This window comes from Xiphophorus couchianus, chromosome 20, assembly GCF_001444195.1.
Source record: "Xiphophorus couchianus chromosome 20, X_couchianus-1.0, whole genome shotgun sequence".
Taxonomy (NCBI): domain Eukaryota; kingdom Metazoa; phylum Chordata; class Actinopteri; order Cyprinodontiformes; family Poeciliidae; genus Xiphophorus; species Xiphophorus couchianus.
Window position 1 is genome coordinate 16205930 of NC_040247.1, and position 21910 is coordinate 16227839.

The 21910-nt window shown below is 37.0% G+C and overlaps 3 protein-coding genes across 3 annotated transcripts; 1 reads left to right on the top strand and 2 right to left on the bottom strand.

The window, feature by feature from the left end:
• Positions 1-79: 79 nt before the first annotated feature.
• tmem43 (transmembrane protein 43) lies at positions 80-7565 on the bottom strand. Its single transcript, XM_028002268.1, has 12 exons — positions 7410-7565; positions 6166-6312; positions 5906-6040; positions 4973-5067; positions 4841-4890; positions 4668-4737; positions 4528-4598; positions 3720-3847; positions 3540-3614; positions 2528-2629; positions 2301-2418; positions 80-1491 (listed from the first exon to the last, which is right to left on the bottom strand). Exons 1-12 carry the CDS (start codon positions 7425-7427, stop codon positions 1289-1291), a joined length of 1212 nt encoding a protein of 403 aa, XP_027858069.1. The 5' UTR covers positions 7428-7565; the 3' UTR covers positions 80-1288.
• Positions 6728-18298, top strand: LOC114135204 (rab GDP dissociation inhibitor beta). The gene is made up of 12 exons (XM_028002267.1): positions 6728-7025; positions 9406-9504; positions 10093-10200; positions 12520-12616; positions 12699-12833; positions 12906-13104; positions 13183-13314; positions 15216-15315; positions 15404-15575; positions 15685-15829; positions 15909-15963; positions 17773-18298. Exons 2-12 carry the CDS (start codon positions 9463-9465, stop codon positions 17914-17916), a joined length of 1329 nt encoding a protein of 442 aa, XP_027858068.1. The 5' UTR covers positions 6728-7025; positions 9406-9462; the 3' UTR covers positions 17917-18298.
• A 913-nt stretch (positions 18299-19211) lies between these two features.
• On the bottom strand, positions 19212-21910 carry ndufaf3 (NADH:ubiquinone oxidoreductase complex assembly factor). Its single transcript, XM_028002277.1, has 5 exons — positions 21773-21910; positions 20850-21045; positions 20690-20756; positions 19803-19903; positions 19212-19673 (listed from the first exon to the last, which is right to left on the bottom strand). Exons 1-5 carry the CDS (start codon positions 21847-21849, stop codon positions 19548-19550), a joined length of 567 nt encoding a protein of 188 aa, XP_027858078.1. The 5' UTR covers positions 21850-21910; the 3' UTR covers positions 19212-19547.

Here is a 21910-nt window from a genome sequence, read left to right on the forward strand (position 1 = left end):
ACGTTACAGTGATAATCTGTTCAGACTTTTATCAAATATCCAAAAGGATTTATTCAACATGCAACATTTACAAGTGAACTGAATTGTGCCAGTCGTTTACTTCAAGTTGCTTTTTTTCCCCCCCATTACGTTTTTGCAGTTTATAAATTAGGCATACAGTAAACAAGCACACAAAGTAACACTTCACATGTTGGTACATAGATGCAAATGGAGAAGCCTACTTTTGTAGACCAATTTCTTCCCTGATTATCAGACCTGCACCAGAGAAACAAAAAAAATCTGGTAAAGCTTTTGATTTAAAGAACCTTCTGGTTTATGTGAGCTAGGAAAATTGTACCATCTATGTTTTATGGTTCAAGAAAAACTCTGCATCTTTAAAATACACCCAAACTTAATTATAAGACCAACTTCCATAAATACAGACATGAACTAGTCTAATCCCATCCCTGAAAACAATTCAACAACTTATAAATGTGGCATCTGACTGTAAACTTTTAGTTTATCTTGCCCCCATTTTTTCACACATATTCTGCATGTGATCCAGTTGAAAAGCAACACAAAGTAAATCCTCTAAACAAGCCGTAACATTATGTCTCATCAGTATGTCTGGAGAAAACGTTAATATAATTTCCATACACCTCATATCAGGAGTAAAAAATATTTAATGCTTCCAGCTTTTCCCATCCATGTCCCATCCACCACTCCAATCAATTCCAAAATTCACATTTTCATCCATCCATCAATTTGTCTGTTTATCCTTTTATTTTTATCCATTCAATCAATCCATCCACTTATGCATTCATTCATCCATTCTTACAGTTTAGGTTTTTTGCAGACTGTCATATTTAGAGAAATATCAGCAGAAATTTCAAATTAAACTTTAGTGGTTGTACTGCTGGAAAAAAAATATATTTGGCCGTAGAATAATGTGTATGAAACCCGTTCAATTTAAAGTTTGTTGTTGTTGCAAGTGTCCATGAGTGACTGAAATACAAAGCCACATCCACCACCAAGTGAGATAACAAGACACCTGCCTGCTGAGTTATGTTGACACTCAAAATAAAGTAGGGTCCGTCTTATTTGGCAGAGTGAGGCATTGTTATGCTTCATGTCGCATATTAATGATCGGTGAAGGCAACAAAGTCCTCCGTCTGCTTCTGTGAGACTCATTTTGTGCAGAAATATTCTAAAGTTTTGGAGTTCAAAAAGTAGCTGTGTAACATCGTCTGAGTTTTCTGCTGCACAGCTACAGTCAAGCTGAACCCAAGTCGAATCCTCACTGCGATAGTCATTCGTTCTTCTTCTGGGGAAGGCCTGAACGAGCCAGAAACACTGGAAGCAGAGCAAGGGCTCCCAGAGCGGCCGCCACAAACGGTCTGTAGAAAAGCCAACCGACTCCGATGACGAGGAGAGACAGCGAGCAGGAGAGGCACAGGGCGAAGATCTTCAGGCCAAAAGACACCAGATCTCTGAGGAGAGGAACCCAATCCACTGCAAGTGAAACGGAGCAACAAAAACATACATGGGATGAGCTCCTGTTTGACACACCCAGGCTACGTTCACACAGCAGACAAACCAGGCTGAAAATACGCCGTTTCTGTCCAATTCTCATCTTTTCACCCCCAAAATTCTGATCTATGCCACTTCCATATTTGGTTGTGATTTGGATACATAGTCAATTGTTTTCAAAGCATTTGCAGTCTGAATGATCATGTCGCAGTTTATTAGGCTTTATGTCATTGATGTGAGACATGATTCATAATTTTTCACCAGAAGAAGTCAGATGCGGTAAGTCCGGATGTAAACAGATGCAGAAAGTTGTGATCACGTAAGTCATTTTGCGGTACGTAAACCTTTAACGCAGAAATCTGACTGCGGTCAAGTTAATTTATGGAGTATTAGTAAACAGAAAAAAAGGAGTAAATTTTCACCAGAAAAACTCAGGAAATTTGGGATTAATCTCAAACATTTTCTAGAACAAACAAAATAAATTTCAGAGCTTGGAAAGTTGAAAATTTGCTAGAAAAAAAAAATCTAAAATTTTGAGATTAATCTCAGCAATTTTTAAGAAAGAAAAACAAGGAAATTTCATGAAGTTTCAAAAATTGAAAATTTTTAATTTTTGAAATTTCCTCCTTATCTAAAAAACTTCTGCAATTATAAGGCAATGGTGATAATACGCCATTGTAGGTTTAATAATAATGCTAATATGAACAACCACTCAAAAAAAAGAAAAAAAATTATAACAAATAAAAAATCCGAATTGAACATCGAGGCCTGCAGTGTCAGCATTGATTTACCCAGAGTGAAGAGGATGCGTGTGGTCAGCTGAATACTAACGAACATGAGGAACCAGCCTGCAGCCCTCAGGCCCCACGTCTTCATTCTGTTGTACTGATGCTCCTTGGCGAACACTTCCTGCACATTAAAACACAGCTGCATTAGTTAGGAAACATTTAACATTAGAAAAAAGGAGGGAAATATAAAGATTTTAAACCAAAAGAAACAAATGTAAATCCACACCGACCTCTGCAGTGAGCTCCTCCAGGTAGATGATTTCCAGAAAGTCTCCAGACTTTGTCTTAAAGGGCAGCAATTTCTCTCCTTTCTGCTTAGCTATGATACTCACCTGGAAAAAGTTTAAACGCCATCAATACTCACCATCCAAACAAGCCCAAACACAATCACATTCATGGCTTCTTATCGAATTTGTTGTTTCAACTAAACATTTTCTCTACGCTCTACACTTTCTCCAGGGAATCAAAAAATGAGTCAAAATCTTAAATTAATATATAAAAATTATAGGGATACTAATTTGTTTCTGCAACTAATGAATAAGAACTCTCCATGTAATTTAATAAAAACACATTTCTAACATTCATCACATGTTTTGACACTGCAGGTAAAGATGTTTGAAAACAGCTTTAAAATAAAATAATCTACTATTGGAGAAGAATAACCTTTAATTAATTTTTAATTCAATCTTCAGTTGAAGTATATTTAGTCAGAGAGGAAAAAAGATAAGAAAATATGGATTTTGATTATATTTTCTGACTGTAAAAATAGAAAAACTGAAAGATGACAATGTTTGAGTTTCTTATTTATTTTCTTTTTTGTGTAGAATTATTATATATTTATATGTAATTTATTTATGGATGGATGAAGATCTTTATTTTTGATAGATAAACTCCTTCAAGAATTAAAAAAGGTGTTATTTCGCCCCTTTTTGAGCTTTTCCCTTTAGCTCCTTCTCTGTCAGTATGTTACCATGGTAACAAATAAAAATTTGTTCAGAGTTTGGTGTGTTACCACAGTAACACACCAAATAAAAAAAGACCAACCGTTAAAAGTCTCGCCTGATCCCAGACGTATTTCTTTATGAAATATTTCAACATTAGGAAATATAAGTAGATACAGATGCTTGTTTTTTTTTTTATTTATTTAATCAGTCACATGTGCTAGTGCAAAATGATAATTATTATTCTCTTTTACACTTACTGATAATACATTATTAATATTATTATTATTGGACCACCTACAGTTAGCGGCGGGCCAAGGTGACTGTTCTCACCACTCAGTCCAGCAAAGGAGAACCTCACCCGGACGTCCCCGACCTGATCAAATAAAAAGATATTATTAATAATAATAAAAAAAAACCTCATGTCTGATTAAAATTAATAAGTGGAACCTGGATACTGTGAGAAGCTGTCGATGCTGACCTGTGGCCGGAGCGGGAACTGAGTGTGATAGAAGTAATCATCGTGGATGGAGAGGAAAGGATCCAGATTAAAGACTGCGAGATCCTTCAGACTCAGAGTCTGGAAGTTATTGATCTGCTCCACAAGGCCTGAGGAGGAACCATCAAAATCAAAATTAACAGCAATTAAATTTGAGGTTAGCATCTTTAGCTGCATTTTCATTAAAGATGAAATTGCACAATTTGAAATGACGAAAATAAATTTGTTTAGTGGAAACCTGCCAATTTCAAAAAACTACTCATGTTTTTTTATAAACAGTTTTTGTGCTTTGATGAAGTGGCTGTTCGACTGTATCAAAATGAAAACTTTTTTTTTTTTTTGCATCATATGAGTCACGTGATCAACAGTCACACAGTTCATAAAAAGTTGAGTGTCTTTCGAATGTGTTGAATCCAAAGCTCTTCTATAAAATCACTGACGACACTTTTCCCAAAATGCTGCATAAGTAGCCGCTCCCAAGAATGAGGGATGTGTCACTCCAGGAGCTGAATAAGACGCCAACGTCTCCTCTGATGACTGACAGATGATGAGCGTCATGGCTGAATTATGAATATATCTCATGTAACTGTTTACATTTGTCACTGCCATGATGTTAAATGACTAACCATGTAAACAAGCTGATTCACCTGTGATTTTAATTTCTTATTTAATGGAAAAACAGCAATTGCAAAATGTTAATTTTTTTCAGCATTAGCGAATTACAGACCAATATTTGAGCATATTTGTAATGGAAACAAAGCTACCGACAGAGTTTCAGAGATTCAAATACCTTTGGACAGAATCAAAGGTCCCACTCGGACGTCCTGAGCCACCACTGTCACACTCTCCACCGGCATGGCGCTGTGAACCAGCAGCTGAGTTAAAACCGTGCAGCACAAAAACGAGTCATCTTCCAAACATTTTCAGTACCTCGGGTTCTGGTGGCCGATTTCCTTATCGAAGTTACGACTGTTAACCACCTCTGATTTCCACTCAGTGTCTAAGGAAATAAACCAAGGTTTCTCACCACAAGCTGGTTGAGTTGATGCAAAAACCACAACAGGTGAGCGCTAAAATAATATCAATAATAAAATCAAACTCACTGTAGGTGTAGGTCGTCTCAGTTTTGGTTTCTCCATTCTCTTGGTAATCCCTGAAATGATTTCAGGGTCAAGGTTTTGCTGCTTTCTAAAACTTTTTCTCAGTCTGTGCTGACATGCAGGGAGCGGACATACCTGCTCTCACGATGCTCCACCCACTGGTACATCTCCACCTGCCGCTGCAGCTTCACGGCCTGGACCACCACCCTGTAGCTGGGGTCATGGAGGGGCTGGGCAGAAATAAATCAGATTCAGCCCATCAAAATCACATGGCATGAAGAAAAGCTAAGAACATGTTATCTACACAAAAAAAATGTCCATTTACATTAAAGATACATTTCTGTGACAGCTTTTGTGCATCTTTCCCTCAATGCTTTTATATATTCTTTGATTACTGCACATCTATTTGTTGAATTCTATGCAGCTTCACAGGCAAAATTAGTTGCTTTCCTTATTAAATGAAATAATTAGCATACAATAGCCATTAATGGAATAGGTTTTTATTTATACTTTTCTCTGCTTGGTTTCTATAATTGTAAAATGTGACCAAAATTAGAAGTAAGAATGCTAATACAAGTAAACGTTGAATAACTGACTATTTTTTCTCACTTTCTTCTTTACTACTCTCCAGTTTGCATTACTTGTTGTAATTTCAACTGTTAACTTCATGTTTTCTCTCAATTATTTTACTCTCCATAGAAGCTACACCTTGTCTGGCATTTGCTTTTGTCTGCAGAACCTTCCTAGATTACGGCATCGGTTGGCATAATGCTGCCATCAAATCATAGTTCTCCCTCTTCTGCTATAAACCTTTTACTTTCATGGAGATGATTGAAAATAACCCCACATCAGTTCTTCTGTTTCTTCTTGTGCATTCTGCTTTGTCTTCTCAAACCCCCATTCGGTCGTGGCAGATGATCGCCCAGCATCCAAACCTCCGTTTTCATTGACAATTTGCTGCATACTAATTACCACAGATTTCTGTTTTAACCATTTCTCTGGTCCAGCTATGAGTTTGGATCACAATAATCAAAAGGAAGCTACTGAGTTTAAACAACGACAGCTTACCTTCAGGGTTTGCAGCTCTGCAGATAGATGAACTAAGCGGTCGTTGTTCTGCAGGTCGAGGATTGGATAAGAGCCCAGCGACTTCACCTGAGAGAGACCTTCATCCAGAGAAGAGGCAGTTTGCAAAGCTCGACCCTAAGGAGATAAACGAGAGAAACCTCTTCTTAATTCTGTCCCGGTGTCTTCATTTGACATAGGCAGCAGCAGCGATGTGAGACACTTCAAAACAACTGTTTTCTCGCTCAGAGACTGTTTCTCACCTCATTAGTGAAGAGAACGTAGATGGAGAGGAAGAACAGACCAACGCCGACGACTGTCCCTCCTGCCGTTTCACTCAGACGCTCCAGAAATCCAGGATTTGATTTAACAGATACGCGTCTGTGTTGGTCAGGCTCTGGTCCTGAAAACTAAAAAAAAGTATAAAAAGACACAGCTGAAAGTTTAATAAAACTATAGGACATAAACATACAAAGTAAAAACTGAATTTGGCAGTAGCAAATATTTATGAAACAGAATTAATTGTGAAATGATTTAAGAATGTCATATTTTTAGTTCTTCTGTTACTTGATTACTTCATAGCACCAACTCTATTATGGACAATTAGAAACTCACATCAACCAATCAAACCTTAGAATCCATTTAGTAAAGTCTAGTTTATTTATACAACACATTTTAACAAGGCAAAGTGCTTTACAGTCATCAATTATGAAACTAAGCAACAAACATTACGTTTTTAATCAAATGTCTTCAAAATGATCAACAAGACACTTCAAATATGTTGATCAATGTTTCACTTACTACTAATCAAAGGTAACTCTAAACAGGTGGGTTTTAAGCCTTAATTTAACGGATTATCTCCTTGTTTCAGCAGTTTTGCAGTTTTCTATAAGTTTGTTACAAATTTGAGGTGTAATGAAGCTTAATGCTTCTTTGAACCACGGAATGTTTTATATGTTAAAGCATCAATATAATTAGATGCAGCTACGTCTACGCTTTTATCTAATGTATAACAGTTTTATTTAAATTATCGCACATTATTTAAATATTAGCATGTGTATATTTTAAAACAAATGCACCAAACGAAGTTGAAGGGATTCGCAAATTGAGTCAAATTAAGTGGGTAAGTTACAACTTTGATATTATACAGACAATTTGGAGTTGATAGAAGAAGTAAGTGAACGTATCCGACTGTGTCTAAACTTGTTGTTTGGGCGTCAATAGCTGACACACCTACATAATGTAGGTTTACATAATGTCTCCGTTTTTTCCATAACATATACCATAATGTTCTACCATGTTACTAGCACACACACAGTTACAACCCTACTCGCTGTGAGATCAATGATAAAATATAACTTCGAGTTAAATGCTTAACTCCAGGGACAGGAAGCATAACTGCTAAAACTGTATAAAGTAGTCTGTACTTTGTTAAAAAAAAAAACAACAATAAAAAAAAATACTCTCTATGAAGTGAAACTAAAGTCGTGTAAATTATATCACTCACTGTCTGCTCTGAAGACATTTCATTGATTTTGGTTAACTCTGCAGGCAGGAATCACAAAGATGCTAGCAAACTAACTTACAGGCAAACGAACGGCTCGCCTGCAAGGGTTCGCTTACACGTTGTCACGGAATGTCCCGCCTTCAGCCCAGGAAAGGCGGAGTCACATAGAAACGTTTAATCTCAGCTCCCGCCCAGGCGTGCGGGCCGTTTAGTAAAAACCGCGAGCGTAACTGCACCGATGGCGTGACGTCGAGAATCATGGGTAATGTAGTCTTTGTTTCACGTTCGGTTAAAAAAAAACTGTCAACTAGCTAGTTAAATATAAAGATAAACAGAAAATTTTTAATTAATTTGACATGTTTGATTAAAAAGATGGTAGAATACCATTTAGTATTCTACCTCCAACAAACATGACTTTCTACTTTTACAATTTAAGACTCAAAATTAAATATACACCGACGCTGACAGAAACGACGCTTTTTCTTGCCATCATCAAACTTCTGGCATAAATGGATGTTTGACCACTCTTCTTATCAAAACAGGTATTTGAATTGTTCTGTATAGTAAGGTCACGGATTATTATGGCCATCAAAATCTGTGACCGGTGTCAATTTGGTTAAATATAATATAAAAAATAAAAATAAAATATAATAACATATTATTTATTATACATTATATTTTTTATATATATAAAATATTTTTAAAAATTGGCAGAACTACCTCTTAGCACAAATCATTTTACGCACACACAAATCTTTCTGACACTATTTTCACTCCATAGTGTATCAACAAGAAAGTTGTATTGTCGTTGCGGGACCTAAATAAGATTCCCCCACCCCCCATGAACTGACGCTGTTGTCATGGTTGCTTAGAGACGGTTGCTACGCAGCCGCTGTGCGCTGCTATCAACCCGCGTCTTTTTAAAATGTCCACCCGATACCACACCGTCCTTAGAAGTAAAACCTCTGGCAAAAATACAGACGTGAGCGGGAAGACACACATTCCAGGCTAAACAATCACAGTGAAGTTTAATAGGGGCATTAAAAAAATGTGTCGGCGATATTCAGTGGCGCACAGCGGGTTGTTTGATACCAGACAACCCGCTGTGTCTGATAGTGAACCTAAAGAACCAGACATCTTGTTGAAGGATTTAATAAACATTGAAAATTGAAAAAAAAGAACCAGACATCAGTCTCTTCATTCCTCAATCATTTCCTGAGACCGAAAAATAATATAAATGGCAATTTAAAGAACAAATCATACAAATAGATTAATAAATTAATATTGTGAAGAGAAACCGTTTATTTTTCAACATTATAAACGTTTGTTAGGATTGTGTAGGAAAAATGTTTATCTTTTATAAACAGTGTATTGTGGTCAATATTATTTCGCCATTTTATTAATGTGGGTTGCCAGTTTGGATCAGGCTTCCTATCAAGCTTTAAGAATGATAGAAAACATGCTAACGAAATGCCTCAGACCTGCAGCCCATAGACGGTTCTATTCACAGGCTAGCAGGTAAATGTTTTTTGTTCCATTCTTTTTTAATTGCCATGTAGGCAGCAATTTATTCACATATATGTGCATTTATTATTATTGATATTTTAATTAAAGATGAGTTGTACAAGTTTAAGTCATTGGGGGAAAGACGGGGGTGATGACATGTTTGCATACACCTCAGAAAGTATGTAGTTGCGCCCCTGGTACCAACTGATAAGCATTTTACTGAAAACATTAAGTTTTAAAATATAATATAAGAGAATACTAAATAACATACTTAAATACACTGAAACTATTCAAATGTATCATGAATTGTTTCATTAAAACTAATTAAATTTAATGCCCTAATCTGCAGTGTGTGAGTGTGACCTCTTAGGTTCAGTCTTATTCACTCATACACCCAGACACACAGTATGCATATATGTGCCCATCATAAGAGGATTATTGCAAAGCAATTACTCTCACAGACCGCCGTGTCACCTGTTTCTCTGCACAGGCATTGTAAACTGCATTCAGGGGAAGCAGCTGGGATTGAATCAGAGACAAAATCAGGATGCAGGATTATGATGTGATAGTGCTGGGAACTGGAATTAAGGTAAGAAAAGACATTATGTTTTTTCTCATAAAATAATCAGCATGCAGTGTAGGGGAATGAACATTTTTCTGTCTTAAACTTACGGTCTTGATTCATGAGAACTTCAGTAATTTGCAGAAGTTATTGAACCTTTACAAAACTTGAAAGGTTCAGGCAAAGCAATATTATCTGTTAAAAAGGCCATTGCAAGATTATTTTCTGAAAACAGAAGCATCACAATGACTTCCACTCCTAGAAAGAGTGCTGTCTGTAGAGTTGTTTATTTTCTCTATGACAGCAATCACTTCAAGGTCAAATCAAAACTGAGTTGTAGATATTTGCATCCAACACCTTAAAACACACTGAAGGATTTGTTGTCTTAACTTCAACTTTTACCAGTAGAATTAAAAGTTAATGTGTTGCTAGAAATGCTTGGACATTTTTCAGTTTCCTGGACCGTCATCCTGCTGAGCTCCTTCTGGCTATCGAAGGGGATTTATTGAGTGACATCATGGCATTAAAGCTGATCTGCCTTCACACAAACTGATAACTGCTGATTCCAACAGCATTTGACCCACTTCCCATCCTGTCCCCTCTTCTTTCTTTCAGGAATGTGTCCTATCTGGCCTAATGTCTCTGAGTGGGAAAAAGGTCCTTCACATCGACAAGAACTCTTACCATGGAGGAGAAAGTGCTTCCATTTCTCCCCTCGAGGAGGTCCGTTCAATCCAAAACACTCCAAGGTTTTAAAAAGTTATGGTTTCAAAAATGCAACAAAAAACAACAACCATGTGGCATTGAGAGATCAGGTTTCTTCTACATTGTAAAACATTTGAACCACATTTAGTTGTATCTACTATCTTCTGCTCTTTAATCAAATAAATTTAGCCAGTTTTAGATTTTGAACTAAATGTGTGAGTTTGTGAAAGATAAACTTACTGTAGTGAATTGTGTTAACTTTTTATTAATTTTGTAAAACCCCAAAAATTTGGATAAACTAGAGTTTTTAGGTTAGCGCTAAAAAAAACTGAAAGAAGAAAAAGAAAAGAGTGGGAACTGTTTCCCAGAATGCTTAGCGGCTTGTTTTTGTATCCTGAGACGGAAGTGCGTTACATTGATCTGACTCTTGTGTTTTATTAAGGCAAATGTTTGTTTTAATGCAAAGCTTGGGGATAATGTTTTGTTCACACTAAATGTTTTTGAGTAAAAATCAGTTTGATGTTTAATAAAATTCATGACCAGATCAAAAATTGTGTTCATGCAATTTGAAACAAGAATTTAAATTATTCTAAAGTAAAATAAATAGTTATTGTAACTTGATATTATGAGTGAAAATAATAGAGAAATGTGGCTCTTTTACTACGTGAGGGCAGATTTTTTGTTGCATATTGTGAAATAATTATTTGGTTTAAAATTCAACATTTAAGTTAAAACTCACAATTCAAAATTAATGAACTTAAAAACAAAGTTTAGACAACTTTCTTCTTGTTGTTAAATCAACTTCATGAACTTCAATTTCTGAGTTAAAACCAAAACAATTTTCTGGTTGATTTAAATTGTATTTCAAGGCAGCAGATGGACTTTCATTTTCAAGTTAAACCACCCTCATATGTTTTACAGTGTGCTGTTTGGAGTATTTTCTGTCTCTGAGCACTACCAGTCAGCTGGCTTAAAGGAGTTTAATATATTTTCTCATTGTTTGCAGCTGTTTGAAAATATGTGCACGTGCGAAACAGATGTTGCCGTTGTCTCTTGACATATTTTTTATTCTTTTTACAGGAAAGCGCACAGAACACACCTAATTTGACATTGGAATCACTTTAGCTCCTTCTCACCAGAAAGTAAATGTGACAGTCCACAGATTTAGTGAGAGCAACTCCTCATCCCACGCTGATTGTGTTCTGGAATAAATATGCTGATAAAATCTCAAAAGACCAGAAAATAGTGTTGTTTGAATGTTGGTCTGTAGCGGTTTGAGTTTCTTTTTGATGAGAATCTGATTAAAGAAATTCTACAAACTCAGTTAACCATGAGTAGTTAACTTTAATTATTAAATAATGAGTAAACCGTTGTGAGCTTACATTTTTATTTATGAAAACAATTACATGTTAGAGACAAAATTTCTCCAGGAATTACAACAGAATCTATTTTCCTTATTGATTAGCGTGACACGGCTTTCACATCTGCTTTTGATTGGTTGATCAACGCCTCACCGACCTCCTTCCCTGGAAGGCAACCGAGACAACTAGGTTCTGGCCTTCAGACTGAGACGTAGAAAGAACCAGAACCAGCAAAATGTGATGGAGATGGTGCATGACCTTTGATCCTACCAGCCGAATGAGTTAAAAACTGCATTTCGCAGTAAGGTGCTCGATTCTTTATTTAGTGCTGGTTCTGGTGCTGCTTCTGGCCCCAAAACAGTTTGGAAATTATTAATCCCTTATTTATTTCAAGATTATTTTACATATTATAAATCAAAATTAGGCCATAAACCTCTTTCCTAAAATTGATGAAACTTTTAAAAAAAGTATTATTTTATGCCAGTTTTGGAACGTTAAATGTTTAGTTTATGAGATCCACATTGCTTACCAAACCAACACTGTTTTAAAACTAGCATGGCATGAACATCTGTTAGCTGGCTACTTGAGCAGATAACCCAACTAACTAGCCAACTCAGTTGTATTAATCCACAAAGACCAAACTTGGAGTGAATTTCTGCAAAAGTGCTTGAAAATCCAAGTATTCACTGTATATTTTTGCTTAGTTTGAAGCGCAAAAATAATAATTTAAAAAAAACAATTAACGAATGTTAAAAATACTGGTATAACTTTAATACTGAAAACGTTATAATATTTTAGTAGCGGTGGGAATAATTGTTGCGTTTTGGTTTTTCACAACATTTTTGTGTATCATCTCCATTCTGAGACGTTTTTGTGAAGGTTTTGTCATGCCACCATGAATCCACCCTGGCCTGGCAGACTTTCATCTTTATCATTACACTTTGTTGCTGGTATTAAAAGTTCATTTTGTTCACAGCTGTACAGGCGGTTTAAGGTTCCAGGCCCTCCTAAATCGATCCGACGAGGGAAAGAGTGGAACGTGGATCTCATCCCCAAGTTTTTTCTTGCCACTGGTGAGTTTTGTGTAGCTCATCTTATTAGTGAGCTTATTGTTTTAGGTTTATCTTACAATCAGTTGATGTGTGTTTACTTCAGGCCAGCTGGTAAAGATATTGGTGCACACTGAGGTGACTCGCTATCTGGACTTTAAAGTTGTTGAAGGGAGTTATGTGTTCAAAGCAGGCAAAGTGCACAAAGTCCCTGCCACAGAGGAGGATGCACAGAGCTCAGGTGACATAGATTAGCATTTTTAATCTACTTCTACAGGCAGAAATGTATTTCAGGATTTTGCAATATTTTCAGATCTGATGGGCATGTTTGACAAGAGGAGGTTCAAGAAGCTGCTGCACTTTGTCCTGAACTTTGACACGAGAAACCCTCGCACTCACCAGGACGTGGATCCTGAAAAAACGACCACGCGAGAGCTGTTCAGCCGCTTTGACCTGGGACAGGACGTCATAGAGGTCACAGGTCACGCCATAGCCTTACACTCCAGCGAGAGGTCAGTTAAGATCTGAATCAGTGATCCTAGATGTTTCAAATGCCTCAGTCTGCCTCCATGTGGTTTCCTGCTCTGCAGCTACCTGGATCAGCCCTGTTTGGAGACCATCAACCGGATCAGGCAGTACTGTGAGTCTTTGTCCCGCCACAACAGCAGTCCGTACCTGTACCCGCTGTATGGCCTCAGCGAGCTTCCGCAGGGATACGCCAGGTGAGATGCAGACAGTCTCTATTTGTTTTATTTAAATTAAAATAACAACTGAAATTTATCTCTGATCGACTTCTGAAAAACATTTCAGTTTCAATTCCGTCATGCAGAACTGACAGGTTTTCTTGAACGTTCACAAATTCACAAGACGGAGCTAAAAGGCAAAGTCTAACTGGACTAATGAAAGCAAAACAAAATTTGAAAAAAGAACAAAGTTTGATCAAACTAAAAATCACAACATTTCAGAAATAAATCACTGCCTGGCTGCACAGGGCAGTTGTTAACACTGTTGCCTCAAGCGAGTAAGTCATTTGTTTGAATCTCACCGTGTCTCAATCGGAACGTTAAGGTGGTGTTTTAAGAAACATTATTTGTTACTTTGAGCTTTCCTAAATCGGTTTTCTGGAACGTGGTATTTTCTGAAATTCTTGATTAAGATTTTAGTCTTGAATTTTCTGCTACGTTGCAGGGAAAAAAAGAAGCTTGAAACAAGCCAAATGTTTTTATTGTAGATTTATTTCTACTGAAACTTTCTCCAGATGTTTGTATCAAACTCAAGTTTGTAAGAACATGTAAGAAATCAAAACAAAGAAGGTCAGAAGTTAAACGTGTAATAAAGTTGAATGACACAAAAAAAGTACTACGGAAACTTACTAAAATGTATTTAGTACTTCATAGAAAAGTCTTTGTTGGTAATGAAGATTTGTCATATGTGAAGAAATTAGTATCAAACATTGATCAGGTATTGAATTTGCTCAGCTTTCTGTTTGGAATCCTTGTGTTGCTGAGAAATCCCAAATAGTTAATTCTTCAAACTCTAATCTGCATCAACTTTCCCCTTTATTGAAAGGAGTCTGTCTGTACCATATTCTGGAAAAGCAGCTCTATACCATGATGTTCCCACCTCCAAACGTTCCTGTTGGTACGGTGCTACTGGGACTAAGTGCAGCACCATTTAATCTCCCAACATTGTTTTGCAGCATCATAGAGTTCAGTTTTGTTCTCATCTGAACAGACTTTATTCTCCTACTATTTTATTGGCTTGTTCAAATCTCAGCAGCAAACCCTAAACCAGCTTCAACAAGTTTTTTCTTCATCTGTTGGTGTCATTACTTATTATTTTCATGAAAATATTATTTATACTCATTTCAGATCTTTCTGAATTTCTCCATGACTAATCCGTGACTCTTTGACAACTCTTCAGGTTGTTCTTTAGTTCCTCTGATCTTATGAGGCGGATTTGGCTGCAGCTAATTTACTTTAGTTCACACATCCACTGGGGCTCACTTGAGCATCCAGTAGTTTAATAACATGCCTGTTACATGTTACATGTTTTTTTCACAAGCTTTCACAAGCTTTAAGTTTGTGAAAGTTAAAGCTTTCACTTAACTTTCACAAAGTTAAGTGAAAGCTTTGCTGTTAAGCTTTCACTTAACGGCAAAGTGAAAGCTGTCAAATTATTATTTATTGAATAAATTCAATAAATTTATTGAATTCAATTTTTCAATATTAAAGTGTAAAAGTCTTTAAAGAGCCCTCTGCTTTTGCCTGTTATGGGATACTTCCTGTATAACATCTTAGTAAACATTTTATTGGCCAAAACCAAGGACTACCCTATTGATATTAGTTTGAAATGATGTATCATTAAATTGTGCTTCAAGTACTTTGACACCTTTTTTAAAATCTTGTGTTTAATACTTATTCTTTGTTCCATTTCACTTTATTACACATAACTTAATTTATGGACTGATATGTAATGGTTTTGTTGTGTGTGTGTGTGTGGATTTCTTAGGTTGTTATAGATATTTGGTGTGAATTTCTGCTGTAGGATGTTATATTCCGCCTGACATGTATTTGCTGGATTAAAGTGAGTTTCATTTTTTCTATCTTTGTGTGTTTCTCAGACTGAGTGCAGAGTATGGAGGAACCTTCCTGCTGAACAAACCAGTGGATGAAATTGTCATGGACAACGGCAAAGTGAAAGCTGTCAAATCGGATGGGAAGGTGGAGCAGACGTTGGACTGTGGGGGAAACGTTAGTTGAAAAGTTCAGCAAACTAAATGATATAAGCTTTTCTTTTTGTTTATCACAGGTTTTCCACTGCAAGCAGTTAATCTGTGATCCCAGCTACGTTCCTAACCGGGTCAGGAAAATGGGACGTGTCATAAGGGTTATCTGCTTATTAAATCATCCAGTTAAAAACACCCGTGAGGCCAGTTCCTGTCAGATCATCATCCCTCAGGCAGAGCTGAACAGAAAGTCAGGTAAAAAAACGATAAAATTTCTCTCTCATCCATACTGACTGTGAGCTTCCAGACTTTTCCTGATAAACCCTCACCACTCTGAATGAATGTTTCTGTTTCGTCCTCGCAGATGTTTACATATGTGTAGTGTCCTACAGTCACAGCTTGGCCTCGGACGGGATGTACATCGCCACGGTGAGCACGACTGTAGAGACCAGCAATCCAGAGAAAGAAGTGGAGCCGGCCCTGGAGCTCCTGGAACCCATCATGCAGAAGTTAGTGACGAGTCTTTCTGTGCTCAGGTCTGTTTTAGTACATTATTGTAATTTTTTTGCATGACTTTAATAATTCTAGATTTGTCTCCGTCACCAACGTGCTGGTTCCAAATGAGGACGGAAGAAAGAGTCAGGTAAAGAGAGGAGCCACCAGAGGCAGTCACAATTTTACATACACCAATCATCAGCATGAATGTCTAATTCATTTTGGGCTCTCAGTGACTTATATTATATCTTGAACAACAAACAACTGAAATAACTTATGAAAAACACAAATTTCTTCCACACATTGGAATTCTTTGTATAATCGATTTCCAGAATGACCCTGACCATCGTCAGGGCTAATAATAAATTCTACAAACTTATTATTAGCCTGTTGTGTCCACTGATGTGTGACTGGGATCGTTGTCCTGCTGGGACTTGACTGTGTCAACCAGCAACCATCAAACTGCTGATTTCAGGCCAAGTTGAAGAACCAAGACATAGCCTAAAATATTGTATGTATTTGTTATATATTTCAACCTTTTTCATTATTTCACCTAATTTTTAAATGCAACAATAACCATGGGAGCAAAAAAAAAAAAAAGACCCTCAGCATGATGCCACCACCACCACCGTGCTTGACAGATGGTCATCATTCAAACATACCTTGACTGTGGCCAAATAGTTCAGACCTGGTCTAACTGACCATAGAGCTTTTCCTAGAAATATCTTGTCTATGTGGGCAGCTGCACATTTCAGTCATCCGTCATTGTGTGGGTTTTGTTTCAGGTTCTCGTGCATTGGTTGGCACAAGTCCCTTAACTGCAGACAATTCAAGCAACTTCCTGTTTATGATAAACTTGATAGGCTCCATTTGAAGGTAGCAGCTCACATGGTTAAAGCTAGAGCAGAATTGAGTGTTGTAGCAGATTAATAATCCCAGTTGTACATTAAATGGGCAGTATTGTGCAAAATTGACTTTTTTAAAGCTTTATGTTAAAGCTCAATAAATGTTATTCCCTCATCTAAAACATACCTGGAATGAAGGCTTTATTTTTTCATGCATGTTTGAGAAATCCTTTCTTCTCTATGGCAACCACTCAGTGGTGCAAAAAACACTTACAGGCGCAGCTTCTCCTCAGAGCTGCAGTTTCCAAGGTTCTGCCTCACAGAGCAGTCCTCCCACTCAGCTCCTATAGACTAGCCAGCAGCAATTAGCAAACACCTGGTGGAACTGTGCATCTACTGAGATCATTATACGGCTACTGCTCAGTGTTAAAAACATTCCTAAAGGGTTAATAGAGGAACAATGTTGTGGTGACTTCCTGAAGGCGGAGTTTCAGGAGTTTTTAAAGAGACAGAGGCCAAATTTCACAGTGTTAAATTATGTAGTCAATGTTCTTTTAAATTATATTTGATATATATAGCGTTTTTATAGCAACTAAAGGTAACCTAGTTACTTAATAATGATAGAAGATGGCACCATGTGCCTGTAAAACACATAATACTGACTCTTTAAAACTGATGGATACAGCACTAACATTCACATGGACTAACCTTAATCCTATTGAATATGTACATACAGTCTGTGTTTAAAAGCCAAGTTAATACCAGAAATTAAATTAACTTCTGGTAAAGGAAGAGGTCAAAGGTTAATCCAAAACCTAATTCATAGCTACAAAAGTTTGTGGTTTCTCCGCAACATTTAATCAAATATTAGTGGGGATCTATTTATGTATTTCAGCCTGTATGTATTCAACATCCACAAGAAATTATAACTTGTGCAGCTATGTATATTTATTCTGTAAAAAGAATGTCTGAAAAAAAATACATTAAAGGCCCAAATTTATTCAAAGATTCATGCTAATGGATGTATGTAAACTGCTCTGAACTCTACAAAAAAAAAATTTTTTTTACATCTGTTTTTATCCCTTCCCTCCAACCTCTCTCTGCTGCGTTAGATATTTGTGTCCCGGTCTTATGATGCAACAAACCACTTTGACTCGGAGTGTGAGGACATCAAAGATATGTACCAGCGGATCACCGGAGCAGAGCTCTGCTTTGGAAGACCTCGCAATCCGTCCCACAACTCCGACAACGACTAAGAGAGCCATCCGCATCAGGAACGCCCGGTTGAACAGACAAGATGGCTACCACGCACAGCTGTGAAGCAGTTCTGTAGTTATAGAGTGAAGCGTGACTGATAATGTAAATGTTGAAAATCCCCTTTTCTCCTTTTGATTGTTATAATTGGTTCTGTTTGAAAAGGCCTGCATGAAACGATGTAATTTCTGAGCCCTGTACCTCCCCTGCGTGATTTTTTTGTGTTATTTTGTGTAGTTATATTTATAATTTTGATACATACAGTATATTAGGGCCATTATAGATGGGGGTTAATAGCAGTAAATTTTTGCCAAAAAACTCAGAAGTTTTTATATTAATCTAAGAACTGTTCTAGAAAAACAAAGAAATTATTTAATTTGAAAAGTCAAAAGTTTGCTAGAAAAAACTCAAGAGATTTTGAGATTAATCTCAGAAGCTTTTGAGGAAAAAAAAACTTGGAAATTTGAGTTTCAAAAGTTTAGCATTTTCAACTTTTGCAAATTTTACAAATTTTTTCTAGAAAATTTCAGATTTTTTCTAGCTAATTTGCAACTTTTAAAACTCAGAAATTTTTGTCTCTCAAAAATTTCAGAATTTTTTTCCCAGAAAACTGAGTTTTCAAACCAAAAGATTTGCTTGTTTTTTCTAAAAAAAATTCTTAACATTTTCTGGCTTAAATGTACTCCTCCTTCTACAGTGACCCTAATATGAGGTGATACACATTTCATTGTTCATTGTTTCATTGCTAAATCCCTGGAGAGAGGTGTGAATATTATTTAGAACACCAATAAAATAGTTCTCTGTGTTATTAACTGAAGCTCACTCTGAAAATACCCAGTGATGTGGGCATTGTGTTTCAGGTAAAAGTAGCTCAGCTGCAGACTGCATCTGAATGACATGGGTTTAATCGCTGAGACTGACTTTGGACATGTTGCGTCGCAGCAGTTGATTAGAGATGAATCGAACATGCAGGGGATTTGTGGATCCTCCTCTCTGCTGGGGGCTTATGAGTGAGAAGGACAAAGGCAGTGAATTATATCATATGCTGCACAGGCAACTTGTCTGCTGCAGAGCTGCTGGACGCACAGAGCAAAGAGGCTTATCCAGAAGGAGGACAGCCGCCACAAACAAGCACCTCGCCTCGGCACAGCCTGCGACACGTCACACACTTTAGATCCTTCGTTTGTTAGTTCGTTTTACTTTGTACATGCTGCTGTGCAGACTGAAACTGACAAATGATGAAATGTTTTCTTACACAAATAATGGAAACACTAAATATAATAAATAAATCAAACCGTGGTATTTAACAAATGTATTTGTAATCAGTCTATACAACGACTTTATACAGCAGAATACAGATTTACTCAACTTGTTCATTTATGACTGACAGTTGCATTTACTTTTAAACCACAATGTGACAATGAAAAATTGCCACAACTTTGTTTCAAATTTTCTCAAAGTGGCTCAAAGCTTTGATAAAAATGCCTGAGACTGAGCCTGCTTCAAACTGATTTACCCCGATGTTTGCAGAAACACAATAGCTGGATCAGTTTGCTATTTTACTCTGAAGCCTCTTTGCAGAAGAAGGGCGATCCTCCCACTTGAATGTGAACCTCATCTTTAAAGGACCATCTCACTTTGAGTCCCCACTTTCATCCTGTTTCACTTCTAGAGCTCTGCTGTAAGAGGGAGGAATCAGACCAGCGGCCACCAGCCGCCGCTCGCTGTTCAGAAAGTTAAATGTTGCACAGGCATTAGGCTGCAAAAGAGCAATAAAATTATTAAAATTTAGAAATAGGCATTTTAGAAAAATATATTTTAACACATTTATTGAAGTAAAATCTTTTTTCTTTTTTAATCTATCATAGAAAGATTGAGTGATCTTTACCGTGTCCTGCACCTCCAAAGCGATGCGTTTCCGCTTCAAGAGTGCGAGGACTGAAGGGTTAAGTCGTTCGACCCTTGACCCTGTGCCCAGCACAAGAATCTCTGAAGCAGCACAGAAAAAAAATACAAAAAATAAAAAGTAAATAATTTTAAATACTATATGCCTTAGAAAAAAAGATAAATGGACACTAACATGAAAGAAATATGCATTGATCTTCACAAATTACGTCACATCTACAGATGCCTTACAATTGATTCCAGTACTGATACTCAAATTATGCAGTACCAAAAAAATATATACAAATACCCAAAAACAGAAAACTTCCAATTGTGGAAATGCCAAAATTATTCACACCTGCAACCACTCCTTTAAAGTATTAAATGTAGAATAAAACTACTTAACTGTAGCAGAAGTGAAACATTAAACTGCTGCTGCACAACTCAGCAGGTTGTTGCTAGGTAACCAAAAGCTACTCAATGGGTTGTTGCTAGGTAACCACAGAGTGAGTGAGTTAGTTGATTCCAACAACCCTGCTAGCTGGTCGTGAGAGGTTTGAGGACCTAAAACCTTTCCTCTGCCTACATTTCCCAGAATGCTGTACGGTTCTATAGCAAAGATCAGTGAATATTCTGTATAACGGTATTAAATATTCTATTAGATGATACTGATCAGATGTCTACCACAATATTTATTTATTGTCCATCCCTACTACCCATGATGAATAATTTTTTTCAAATTATATGACTTCTGCTAGAGGAACCACATCATAAACACAAAACCAAAGAGTGCTAAAGTTTAGATATTTTACACTCAGTAAATCAAAACGCTTAAGGTATTTGGAAAAACCTCTTGTTTTTCTTACGTGATGTTGTGGTTCTAAGTCGTACCTATAGGTGGTTCAAGCATGTGGAAGAGAGAGATGCTTTCCTCTGTGATGTCTTCAGAACTTCCAACCTGCAGAAAGACACATTTTTTCCAACTTAGAACACACTCGCCTGTAAGGAAACACAATAAGACGCGTAGAGACTGTTTGGATTGTGATCTTACGCTCCACTGAAGGATGGCAGGAGGTATCAGAGCGCAGGGCCCAAACACCCGGTTTCCATCGATGTTGAATCCCATAGGACTGTAGCTGTGTATCATGATCCCGTTGTTGGCCTCCCTCTTCATGATGGACACGGTGGTCCGCTGGTACGTCTCATCGTCACTTGGCCCTAAACTGTGAGCTCGGCAGAGAAATGGGCTGCAATCAAAGACACGAGAATTGAAATTAGGGTTCTATTTTGCAACGCTGTTTTCTTTTAAATTCTTATATAGGCCAGAGAAATACCTAATCAAATTATATATTATTCCAGGTTGAATGTGAACACTACAAATAAAGTAAAACCATACTTTCAGTAACGCAATGCAAGAATTGCTAAAAAAAACCCTGAGATGCTATGAATTAGTCTTTATACTTTCCTCCATCATGTTAATTATTAAATAACAGAATGCACTGCAAGTCTGACAAATGGCCTCATCCAAGAGGCAAAGAGCCAACAGCAATCCACTGACAGCCAAATGTTGTAGGCCAGTTTTTGTGCAAGACATACACAGGCATAAATACATTTGCCAAATACTATTATTCTTTATAATCAATTATAAGAGGCAGTTTTTTTGTTAGCCTGTTTATTTGCTAAGCTACAGAGAAAGTTTTGTTTTGTTTTACAATTGCATACTGTGATTTTGTCATTTAAACTAGGCATAGTATAGTATTAAATCTAGGCTGAAAGTCTTAGTAAAAATAAAAGCGAATCAGTTACTTTAAAAACAGAACTATATAAAAAAAACGACTGGGACTCTTTTGTAACTGTAACCATGGCATTAAAATGGCCTTCCTTCTTAGAGAAATTAGACAATAAAGAGCCAATATATTCATTCGTAATTTGTTGTTTATGGGTTAAATATTCAGGGATTTTAATGAAACATACCTGGAGAAAGCGGGTACAGATCTGGAGGAGAACAGAAGTCTCTGTGTTGATCTCTGAAGGAGGAACCTGGCGGCCATGTTTGAGCCGGTGACACGCAGGGGGACGGAATGCGCTGTAACACCACATTCTCACTGAACA

Bases quoted from the DNA above. Each gene is read 5' to 3' on its own strand.
- LOC114135204 (XM_028002267.1), top strand. From the start codon at position 9,463: ATGCAGGATTATGATGTGATAGTGCTGGGAACTGGAATTAAG. The intron at 13,105-13,182 runs GTCAGTTAAGAT...CCTGCTCTGCAG, and splicing joins GCCTTACACTCCAGCGAGAG to CTACCTGGATCAGCCCTGTT. The intron at 13,315-15,215 runs GTGAGATGCAGA...TGTGTTTCTCAG, and splicing joins CTTCCGCAGGGATACGCCAG to ACTGAGTGCAGAGTATGGAG.
- tmem43 (XM_028002268.1), bottom strand. The intron at 6,041-6,165 runs GTGAGAAACAGT...TTATCTCCTTAG, and splicing joins ACGTTCTCTTCACTAATGAG to GGTCGAGCTTTGCAAACTGC. The intron at 2,630-3,539 runs GTAGGTGGTCCA...AACTTTTTCCAG, and splicing joins ACCTTGGCCCGCCGCTAACT to GTGAGTATCATAGCTAAGCA.
- ndufaf3 (XM_028002277.1), bottom strand. From the start codon at position 21,849: ATGGCCGCCAGGTTCCTCCTTCAGAGATCAACACAGAGACTTCTGTTC. The intron at 19,904-20,689 runs GTACGACTTAGA...GTGCTGCTTCAG, and splicing joins CATGCTTGAACCACCTATAG to AGATTCTTGTGCTGGGCACA. The intron at 19,674-19,802 runs GTAAAGATCACT...GCTCTTTTGCAG, and splicing joins CTTTGGAGGTGCAGGACACG to CCTAATGCCTGTGCAACATT.